This window comes from Lygodium microphyllum, chromosome 14, assembly GCF_053477565.2.
Source record: "Lygodium microphyllum isolate KBCC chromosome 14, Lygodium_microphyllum_v1.1.10, whole genome shotgun sequence".
Taxonomy (NCBI): Eukaryota; Viridiplantae; Streptophyta; class Polypodiopsida; order Schizaeales; family Lygodiaceae; genus Lygodium; species Lygodium microphyllum.
Window position 1 is genome coordinate 31,675,267 of NC_141148.1, and position 11,967 is coordinate 31,687,233.

General features: G+C 37.6%; 1 protein-coding gene across 3 annotated transcripts; it reads left to right on the forward strand.

Moving 5' to 3' along the window:
* Positions 1 to 428: 428 nt before the first annotated feature.
* LOC148025460 (uncharacterized) lies at positions 429 to 3,172 on the forward strand. Of its 3 annotated transcripts, none has more exons than XR_015693099.1 (3): positions 429 to 782; positions 925 to 2,743; positions 2,854 to 3,172. XR_015693099.1 is itself a non-coding variant. In XM_087692594.1 (3 exons), the coding sequence occupies exon 3, from the start codon at positions 1,333 to 1,335 to the stop codon at positions 2,674 to 2,676; it is 1,344 nt and encodes a 447-aa protein (XP_087548720.1). In that variant the 5' UTR covers positions 429 to 782; positions 925 to 1,071; positions 1,201 to 1,332; the 3' UTR covers positions 2,677 to 3,172. The 3 variants fall into 3 exon arrangements, 2 of the variants coding, with proteins under 2 accessions (XP_087548720.1, XP_087548719.1); XM_087692594.1 differs by having other exon boundaries at positions 925 to 1,071; positions 1,201 to 3,172; XM_087692593.1 differs by having other exon boundaries at positions 907 to 3,172.
* Positions 3,173 to 11,967: the final 8,795 nt, after the last annotated feature.

An 11,967-nucleotide genomic window follows, 5' to 3' on the forward strand; every position in this document is an offset into this window, starting at 1 on the left:
GCAATGGAACAGTACCCAGAAATGACATAGAGTTGCTATTTGAATGTTATTTCGAGTAACATTGCCATGGTTAACATCTCTGTAGCACACGCACAAACCTTATAACATTAGCATGTTAATTTATCCATTTTCCAAGTTAGCATTGCTATCGCACTTCCCCCTTGTCTGACAACATTTAGCATGTTAATATATCAATTTTCCTAGTCACCATTACTACACCACCACCACCACCATCATCTTCTTGCGTCTGCATTGCAATGCAATGGAATGACACTCGAAGATGACACAAAGTCTTTCAATCAATGGTGCCATGGTTAGGAGCATTGCTAAGTGACAAAGTTCAATAGTCTTTCAATCAATGGTGCCATGGTTAGGAGCATTGCTAAGTGACGTCTTCCCTAGTGGCACATGCACAAGGGAGTGGCATTGTGACATCGTCTCTCATGTTGGACTGAAAAGTAAACCTTATGGCATTAGCATGTTAATTCATCGGTTTTCCATGTCACCATTACCATAGCACCACCATCATCATCATCTTCCCGGACCATCATGCTCTGATGATCGATCCGCCATAGCCTAAAGCTCCGTGCTCCGACAGTGTGCGGCTTTGACTGGATCACCTGCCACTAGCTTGGCATTTTTTTCCACACCATTTTTCCTACTTCCGTGCTCACTCGATCGTCTTCGTCAGAGCTCCAGCTCTTCAGGGAATGGCTTCTCGCAGATTGCCACGCAGTGCCGTGATGGCGGCTGGGGAGCTGAACTGAATTAAATTCTGCTGTGTAAGTTCTGCTAACTCCCTCTTTCTCTCGCTTTTCGAACTTTGCTTCCCTGTGTGTCTGTCTTGCTTAGTCAGATATAGCGTCGGTTCCTGAACAGAAGGGGGGAAAGCCCTTCTCTCACAAGAAAACCCTAATTTTACAGGCAATTATGATGGAAGAACAGATTCTACGGCACATTTTCTCATCATCGCGTTAGCCGAATCGTTCATTACTGATTGGATTTTGCGGGACCACTTCGGGAGCGGAAACCCTAATGCTAACCGCAGGGAGGATACATCCGCCGTGCCAAGTAAGAATTACTGCTGTTACAGCAAGCAGCTAATTTAGTTGACAGCAGTGGAAACCCTAACATTGCTGCCACGGCTCGAGTAAGACAGGGTTTTGGCAAGTGAAAGAGCAACTCGCCTGTACTGTGCAGGAATCGGGGGTGCATGTGAGTCTGATCCTGATGCTCTAGTTATGCTTTGGGACTAGGCGTACTCAGCATTTTGCAATAATTGCTGTCATCACATCGATGTAGCAGGATTGTCACCACATCAACAGAAAGATAATGTTGATGGTGGAAAGCAAGCAGGGATTGAATACCACAGTAACACCATCTCCAAGTGCAGGCAGAGCTTCTTCTTTTGAGATTAAAAGCTTAGAAGGATGGACTGACATGTCGCGCCCACCACCCCCTCCACGGATCAACGTCCTTGATCTCAAGGCCCAAATTGTTAAGCGTGTGGGCCCTGAGCGAGCCAACAAGTACTTCTCACATTTTCGTAGCTTCATCAGCTCTCACCTGTCCAAGCAAGAGCTTGACAAAGTCATCATCCTCACAATCGGCAAAGAGAATGTGGCATTGCATAACCAATTGGTCAAAGCAATTCTGAGCAATGCTGTACATGCACAGGCTCCTCCTCCTCCTGCTGCTCAGAATGTATCTAAGGCTGCGAAAGGGGCTCGAGTCAAACCTCCTTCCCTCTCAGTTGTTGGTGATGACACTTTACAACAAGTCTCTTCTTCTATCCTGTCAAATGGGGATGCTTTGGCTACTTCCCCATGCAAAGGAAGATTGTATACACCCCGTGAGCGTGATACTAAAGCCAAGAAAGACAAATCCAGCCCTCTTGGATCTCATTTTTCACCAGATTTATTACGACCTATTCAGCATATCGAAAGTGCAGCCAAGCAGTTGGATGCAGAGTCTAATAGTGCATATGCACCCCCTTTGAAGCGTCTCAGAGCTCTGCAGTCAACGTCAACTGATAGTGCTAGCCCTCTTGAATCCTCAAATCTAGGGTTTGGAGGGGAGGATACTAGTTTGACTCCTGCAGACAGGTTAATTAAAGCACCCTTAGGGATTCCTTTCTGCTCTGGCAGCATGGGTGCTGTACGGAAGCCCCCATTAGTTGGTTATCCAGTGCATCTGCTTCAGGATGTAACAAATGATGATTGTTTGGATGCGGCTGACTTGCCTGATATTGAGTCACTGCACAGGTGCATGGAGCAAATAGCAGCACTGGAGGGCCTCGAGGGTGTCAGTAGAGATTGTGCAAATTTGCTGAATCATGCACTGGATTGCTTTCTGAACAGGCTGCTAAAAGCATGCATGGATTGCCGGACTACGTCAGCTCAGCAAAGGCCAGTTTTTAGTGGCTCCATGCAGGATAATACTGTGAGGGAAGAAGTCTCTTCTGCTTTGAAGCGCAATCGAGTTCTTAATGGGGTTTGGTCTGGGCCTGCAGCTGAACTATCCAGGAAGGGTAGGGAGAAGATTGGACCTCCCATCTCTTTAACAGATTTCAAGGTTGCAATGGATTCAAATCCCCAACAGCTTGGTGAAGATTGGCCTGTACAGTTAGAAAAACTATCTTTCCGTTTGTTTGATCAAGAATCCAGCAAAAGCTGACCTTTACTGTTTCTTCTCCACTTCAAGTACTAACCCATTGGTCCCTTCTTCAGCTCCCAGGATACAGGTGTTTGGAAGCTCTAGCCTTCTCTGAGCTTGTGGAAGTATTTCATTTGTATGCTGATGGTTGATGGGAAGATAACAGTTTTCATCCTTGTGGATCTCATTCCATTGCAGAGGATCTGATGTAAGAAGCTACTGTAGGATTGATCCCGACGTCGAGTTCCTGAAGGTGCTGGTCAAAGGGGGAAGAAGAGACTATCTTTGAACAATTTGTCCTGCTAGGTATCCACCTGTAAACATGATTCATCTATACGTTACATTTTCTGACTGCCTTGTCTGGTTGCATCTGTGCTTATCCAACAAGGTGGCTGGCTTGCCTGTTGTATTATGACTACCATGTCAGAGGAACAGTCTTCGTTTTACCCTAGTGTTTTCAGGCCAACCAGACAGTGTAACAGAGACATTTTTGCTTCTGAATTGAGTTATATTCCTCTTAGACCTAATGTCTTACTTCTTTGTGCATCAATTTCAGCTGCACAGAGGTTTAGCAAAGTAGTATTGCTGTACACATGACATGTGTTAGCAGGTGTGGCAGAATACAACACATGCATTTAAGAGTTTGTGGTACAGGTTTGAAAGTTAGTGTGGGAATGTTTAATTTTATCTGTTATTGAAGAATCGTTTAGTATGTTTCGTAGGATATGAATGCACCTCATTGTCATGCATAACTTCTAGGAGTCTTTCTTTAGTCACATGATGTTTTGAGTGCTGGATGGTTGTTGGAGCCACCATCTGTGGGATCTTCTATGATGTGGTTCCTGAGATTGAGAAATGTCCTTTCAGAACATGAAGTCATTGAGGGAATGTTTTAATAGACTTTTTGCAACCCTTAGAATACTTGTTTTTGCTTAGTCTTGCATTATTTGATGGCTTGAAATAGAGTCCTTTTTCCTTTTAAGAGGGTAGGAGCATCTGAAGAGTTTGTGGTTGCCCAATTTTTTACAGTCGGCTACATTTTACTTGTCCCATTGGACAAACAGAACAGCAATGCATTGGGTGTCTTGCAGAAGCTAGAGCCACTGCCTAGAGATCCTGATGATTAGATTTGTTGTAAGAGCTGTTTTAAGAAACTTACACAGAGCAACTTCATTGAAGTGTCCATCATGGATTGTGAATGCTGAGTTTGTAGCTTAGTCCCAACAATATTTGCCTACTATACCGAATCAAACATGCTTGTTTGCATGTTAATAGACATTTCGGCTCATGCTTAGCATGGTTTCTTGTAAGTTGGGAGTGAGCCTTAGGCTTCTTATGAAACTAGCATCTCAGCAACAATTAACAGTACTATTATGATATTTGCTTACTAGAGCTGTAGGTAATTTGTTACTTGGAGTTGACTGAGTCTTTGTAGCTCAGCTGCGGGTGATGTAGCATCTGGTCGTCTGTTTATATGTGCTTATTTGCATGAATAGCAAGCAAGCTGATCAACTGTAAGCCCTACCGTCCTAATCAGTTTGACTGTTGGATTTATGCATGGTACTTACATTTTGTTGCACATTCATCAAGATGAAGCGTTTCACAAAGCATATGGATCTGCCATATGATGATCAATAATCAATTAAATAACAATAATCAATCTTCTTTTTCTCTATCCATCAACATTGACCTGTTAGTTCTTTCTGCCCTTTTTCTTTATGGGTGTCCAATGAGTTGATGGTGTCAACTTGTGCATGCATGTGATGAGATGCATGTAATTATAAGAAAGAAAAAGGTCAACCCAATTTGTTATAGTTGCAATATTTACGAAAGGTATCTTAAAGTAATCATGACCTTGATCAACTCTCTAGCACTCGTTTGAAGTACAAAAGTTGAATAATTATGCTCAAACAATATCTTTAACCTAAGCCTAGCATGAAAAAGACTCAGTGTAGTTACAGTGTTTCCAGTCAACCTTGAGTTGAAGCCGCATGGAGGCAAGCCTTCACACCACATTCTAAGAGAGACATTAATCCCAATTAGAACATAATTCATAGACATTCTAGAAGCTTGTTGCTACTTTATGGGTAAGATCATGAATCATTGGATGCCCCTTTTATGCATGGAAGGCTTTATGTTGCCTTGAGAGCAGATGTAGTGACAATTCTTACTACAAATAGGAAGACTAGTATTAAGTCCAACATTCAAAGGCTATCAAACATGATATTGTTGGATGATCTTCACATCCAAGTAAAACGGAAGTGCATTTCAAATGCTCATGGAAAGTCAAAAGCAAGAGTATTACATCTCCCTCCCCATCTTCGTCATGAAGATGGTGCACAATGCTTTATGGGTGTACTTAGCTTGCTCATTAGTGTATGGATGCATTGTTGTTTGTATCATGAATGTATTGAGGAACATTAGTATCAAATTGTCATGGAGAGACTCAGCTATTGGATTGACATTTGCTTCACAAGCTACATTGTGCGTTCATCTATAGAACTAATCAATAAAATAAAAACTTGAATCTCCTTACTACAAAGAATCAAGAAAACCTATCAAGAAATAGGAAAATAGCATAGACATAGATAGTAGAGTAAAACCAAATTCCTAGGCCAAAATTAGATTAGCTTAGAGTGTGCAAATTATTTGATCATTGATAAAAGAAGGTGACTATGAAATTAGCTCCCAAAATCATGCTTATGACAATGGATGAGGAGAAAATGACAAAGGACGAGACAATTGGTCACTTGAAACCAACATGACTTGAGCATCTTACAAGATGCATGAATAAGGCCATCTTGTGGAATGAGTCACTTCACCTTGTGGGGTGTAAGAGAATAAGAGAATGCTTATCTTTAGGGAAAAGGACCAAGTTAGCAGCTCCCCAATAGCCTAGGATGACTCTCTTGGTGTAGGGAAGCTCAATGGGGCTATGAGCAATAAATATCATTTTTCCTTGGACAAGAGTATGATCACATATGGCCTAACCTTGTGCAGTTAAAAGGTCCCACCCTAGGTAAGGATGGTTTTGCCACTCTTGCTAGATTGAGTTAAAATTATTTCTTATAAATATGATTATTTTTTATTGATTATTGAACCTTATGTAACATAAAATAAAAGAAAGCCATTTTTTAATGATACACTAAGGTTTAGAACTCTAAGGATATAGAGGCTAAGGTTCAATGACTATTAGAAGACTTACAAAGAAATGAATGAGTTGTTGAATGAATAATTGGAGACTTTCTTTGGCTTGACATTAGTGTCATTGTGACTAGGGATTCAAGGAGCTAACCCACCTCTTAGAGGTCCCTTTCCTAGTTTACCAACTGGCTTATAGATCACCGTGCTATCAATTTAGAGAATTGGTGTTTCAAATCCTTCAAAGGATACACATTTCTTTGCCTATATTACATCCGTCAAGAGGATGGGTATTGTATAATCTATGCGCTAAAATTGATCCTCATTTGGGGATATATGCAAGTAGGACCTACTATGTCATGTATGACCTTTAGAGAATTTGATGGATCAAGAAACTTATATAGGTTAACATGTTTTCTTCTTTTTTCTTTTTGCACATATAAATTGCTCTATGTAAACAAGGAACGAGTACTTGAGACCTTATGCATATGCATGAAGGTGACTCACATTCTTCCTTTTGAAAGAGTTACTATCATTCCAAGGTACCCACCTCAAGAACTATGTATGGGAATACCTAGAAGTGCCAAGTTGTTATACCATCTACTATCCTTTACATAGATCACTAACTTATGAAAACATATCTATCATGATAGGAATATTATGGAGAATAGGGATGATTTCTATAAGGCTTCATTAATAAGACAAGTTGTGTATATATTATATATTTTCATGCATAACTATTATGTGCATCATTAGTACTTTTTGGGTGAATTGTTGTTGAAGGACCTTATGTTAATACTCTAATATGAAAAGAGAGTTTGAGGAGAGGAAGTTCAAGAAAGAGTGGTTAAGTGAGTGTGTTGAAAGATTTAATATTCCTATGTGTCCTACATCTCGAAGCTTTTCTTATGACAGTTGAGTAATGATCCTCATCATAAGTGGTTATATTTTAGATCTTATATGAGAATGCTTGTTGATTCCTGATTTGGGAGTTTAGAGAGAATGTTATGATCATTGTAGAGAAGATGATACTACTACACCTTAGCATAAAAATGGGTGATAGTTGGAGTATAGACTAGGGAAGGGTAGAATCCTATTTTCCCTAGGTGTTAGCCAATTCTATGGTCTTGCAATAGTCAACATCAAGAAATTAAATGGTTTGAAGAACTCAAAATAATTAGACTTTATAAGTTTGATTATATCCATGGAGATAAACCTAAGCACATAAATGGAAAATTCATTTTGAGGGCCAAATGGATTCACGATGAGATAACCAAGGCTATCCCACCTAATACGATAGCACTTTTTGAAAGAAGAAAGTCAAGGGCTATAAATTCACCAAATATTCTAATCCTTCTACTCAAATAGGGTTTTCAATCCCCCAAACCAAACCTCCTATCTTTTCATTTAAGGGACTTGAGATATATTATTGTAATTGTGATTTTTGTACCTGAGATTTTTAAACTATATATATATATATATATAGTGTATCTCATTTTAATTTGCTAATGTTCAATTATTCTTTGGTTTAGGATGCTGAGAAAGCTTATTCTTGATTCATGGTGTTCAACATAGTATACTGAATAGCGGTCAATCACTAAATGTGGAATTTGGAGAGGTGGTGATGACTTTTCTTAAGAATGTTTAAAATCCTCATAATGCTAGAATACAACAAGGTTGGTCATGAGAAATGCCTTGGAAAACTTGCTTCCATATTTTTGTAATCAATCTTGACTCTTCGAAACCTTAGGATGAACTTAGAAGGATCTAATGGCTAGAAGAGTTAAAGCTAGTTCACCAATTCATATTCAAATAATACCATACTAATGATATGGTAAATGCTAATGAGAGATAATGATGTTATGTCATTAGGTCTATGACAAACTACTGTTAGTTGTACCTCGGAGTAAATAGTTATGTATGGAAGATGCTCACATAGTGCACATGCCTTAAGAGGATTTGTAACACTACCAAATGAGTAAAGAGCTTGAGAGATTTTACGAAGATCAAATTGTACCCCTTCAAGAAATTCATGAGTAGAATTGGTTAGGAATCCAAGTTACTATTAGCTATGATACTTAGAAGCTATGGAATTGTATTGCTCATTTTTGCAATAATAAAGGCATAGATTGTCATTATTTATTTGAATTTCTAGTCCCCTTACTTTGATTTTATCGCGTATCTTAAGTCAATGAGAGAAAAAAATGTATAAATCAAGAAAATGTGAAATCCAATGAGTTGTGATTTATTGTCAAATCAAAACTACAGTGCATATATGGAACACTAAGAAAATATGTTTCTTTTGAGGCAAATTTAGCCACTAAACTTCAATGGCAAAGGAACTAAGGTAGAGTAAGATGCATAATCTTTGGATTGGATGATTATTTTTGTGCCATTGGTTCAATTGCAACAAATCAATCCATACCTACTCATCTTTGCATCACTATTGAAGCCAAAAAATTTTGTGGAAGCAATGGTGCAAAAACAATGTGGTGATCAAAGCTTCTCAATATGGGGAATAAATAAAGGTACTGAATTGAGCAAGGGTTCATTTGATCAAGTAGTTCACCTTGGGGAGTCCTTAGTGCTCTTTTAGAAAAAGAATTATGTATCTCTTAGTTGTGTATCAACTTTACAGGCCTAAATCAAGTGATAATAAAGAACAAATATCCTAATCCTCAAACTAGTGAATTCTTAAATAGAATCCATGGAGCAATAATCTTTTCAAAGGTTGATTTCATGTCAAGGTATTATCAAATTAGAAAGTATCAAGATGTTCATAGGATATCCTTTAATACTTGATATGGGCATTAAGATTTCCTAGTGATGCCTTTTGGATTGATCAACAACCTAATTACCTATAGTCAATTAAGGCATGGCATATTTTGACCCTACCTAGATGAATTTGTAATAGTGTTCTTTGAGGGCATCTTGGTGTATTTTGAAATCCCATAAAGATCATAAAGGTTAGCTAAAATTAGTACTTTAGATTATTTGGCAAAATAAAATCTACACTAAGCAAAGAAAATGCATTTTTATGCACTCACCAAATTGAGTATCTAGGATATATATCCTTAGTACTTATAGGATGGTAGTAGATCTTCATTAAATATTAATCCCTCATAGACGCACCCCTAACCAATCTTCTTAAGAACCACATGAAAATCATATGGATAGTTGAGCATTAGTAAAGCTTCAATAAACTAAAAGGATGTACTACAACACATGTATAAATTCCAAAAATTTCTCAAGAATTTGAAGTGTCCACCAATGCAAGCGAACTTGCAGTTGGAGGAGTCAATTAACACATGTAAAGCTTCTAGACTTTTCTCAAGAATTTGAAGTGCCCACCAATCCAAGTGGACTTCCAATTGGAGGAGTCTTGTTACATGAAAGAAAACTAGTTGGCTACACTTCTAGGAAATTAAAGCCCTATAAAACTATCTATGCCACCCATGACCTAGAACTTCTTGTCGTGATCCATGTGTTGAAACTATGTACCTTCTAGGGGAAGTTTTTGCTAGTAATAGATCATAAAATTCTAAGCTAGATATGCAACTAGTCAAAACATGAAACAAAGAAGATGGTAGACATCTCATAAGAGTTCAATTTTGAGGTTAGACATAGGATAGGGAAGGATGATGTTGTAGAGTTAATGCTTTAGACAAGAGAGCCTTCTTAAACACTATTGCAAAAGTAATATGTCTCAAATTAGTATCTATACTTGATAATCCTATTTTGGATGTTACTCATAGAGCCATCTCCATGGATTCAAAGTACCAAGCTCTCATGGAAGCAATAATCCAAGGAGGAAGCTCTACCAAGGAGAAATCCAAGATTAAAGATAGCGAGTCAACAAAGATTTCCAAATCCTATGAAGTGAAGATGAAAAATTTTTGGAAGCCCATTGCAATATATTTGGGCTATGAAAAGGCATCTTAAGACTATCCAAAGGAGCTATGATTGGGTATTGAAGAGAGACATTTTTGCTCTATGTAAATGCCTATCCTACTAAAGGTGAAGGTGGAAAGTCTCAAAATGCCAGGAGAACTTCAACCTTTTGACATTCCACAAATGAAGTGGGTAGAGGAGACTGTGTATCAATTTACCTATAGCTATTGATGGGTATAACTATAAAGTCAAGGGTATCCACCAAGATATTAAGATAGTACAATAAAAAAATAAGGCATACTTAGATCCTCAAAGAACTAAGAGATTATCCAAAGAAGGGGTGTGGTTTTCCTTGTGTAAGATTGGAAAGATTTTCTTATTGGGAAAATACAAGAAGCTTAGTCCAAGCTATTATGGGACACATGCAATAAGAAAATATTTGGGAAACCAAGCTTATAAACTCTTGTTATCTCAACATCTAAAGATCCATAATGTAAATCATGTCAACCTATTAGAACTTTATGTCGCTAACCTTAACCATATCTTAGATTATGAACATATAGTTATTCCATCCTAAGCAATGCTTGAAAGGAAACAAAAGAAGATCTTAGATACTAGATAGAAGCTTCTTGGTTTTCACATTCTTTGCAAATACCTTGTATAATAGAATGAGTATCTAGAAGAAGATGCCACATGGATCCTATTTCAAGATGAGGACATCTCAAAATTTTCTATTGAGGGAAGGATGTAATGTAGCCATTTTGTGTACTAAATCCCAAGTAATATAAGTCCCAAAATTGTCAAATTAAGACCAACATAAGACGACTTACACCATTGAAAAATGAAAAATTATTTAAATGCAATAGCTCAATATCATAATAACAAATTAACCTTAAGTCAAGGCTAAAGATGACAAGCATGAGAACAATTTAGGAAACTTGAGACTCAAGAATTGTTATAAATTAATTGTGAAGTCAAGACTACCCCAAAAAATCATTATACAAAATTTGGACTTAAAAATGGTCCCTTTAAGAAGTTTGATCACTCTCCCTCCTCAAAAATGGGGTTAGGGTTAAATTTTTGCAAACAAACTGACAATTTGTCTGACCTTTGAATCTACTCTACAACCTCTTTTTGGTGATTTAGCATGCCATGAGATTCTTATAAAGGGGTCACATCAATTTCAAATCTTTTGAAATATAAAGAATCTCATGGTGTGTTATAGGTCAACATAAAGAGCTTGAAGAGCACATTCAAGGATCTACCAAATTTTGAGTTTGTTTGCAAAATTTTTATCCTAACCCCATTTTTGAGGAGGAAGAGTGAGTCAAACTTCTTAAAGGGACCATTTTTGTGTCCAAATTTTACCTAATGTGAGTATTCTAGAATTTTACAACATTGTAAATGGACACTAAGAATTCATCCTATGTGTAGTGTCTCTACATTACATGTTGGCATTTGTATACTTTTTTAGCAACGTCTCTTTCTCCCCATGAAAACTAGTCTCTCATAATTAACTATGGCTAAGATACTAAACACTTTTTATGATTAAATTGATATTTTCCTCTCAGTCTAGTTGATAATTTGCTTGATAAAAATCAACAACATTATCTACATAGGAATTCCTAGGCTTGAGTCTTTACACACACCATCGCAAATGACCGTCATAATATAAATGGTTAAAGAAAAAAATTAATTTGAATCATAGTTTTTTTTTAAACCTCAAGGATTAATTGGTTCCATCACAAAAAGAACAATTGAAAAGCAATACTCTTATCTCGCATATGAATACAATTTTGAGTGTAGATAGCTCGAGCATGTAAAAGACCCTTGCAAAAGAGTTTTCATGTGAAAATTTAGTAAAATTTAAATTCTTTTCTTTAGAAGTCAGTTCAACTTCGTGCATGAGGAGGAGGAGAGAATTTGCATGGTAAGAAGTACTTGACAAGAACTAGTCAAAGCCACAATGAAATCAAAGCATATGAAAGAGATGTGAAAATAGAGTTCTAATTACTTAAATTCTTGCCACTTTCCATTAACCCCTTATCTCAATCATGTAGGGTGTTCTCCTTTAGCTTCACCCCCTATGAAAAGGATAGATTTACCCCCTTGCTTGTCTTTCTTTTCCCTCCATCACCTTCATGTTGGGCTACTCATCCCCTCTTGTGGAGTGGAAGGCAAAGCAAAAGAAGATTGAGAGAAAGGTCAAGAATTAATCACTACCATCTCTCCCTCCCTTAATCCATATTAAGACTAGCCCTCAACTTCACTTGAATCAGC

What these genes read in the sequence shown, in the direction of transcription:
- LOC148025460 (XM_087692593.1), top strand. Translation starts at nt 1,333, where the DNA reads ATGTTGATGGTGGAAAGCAAGCAGGGATTGAATACCACAGTAACACCA.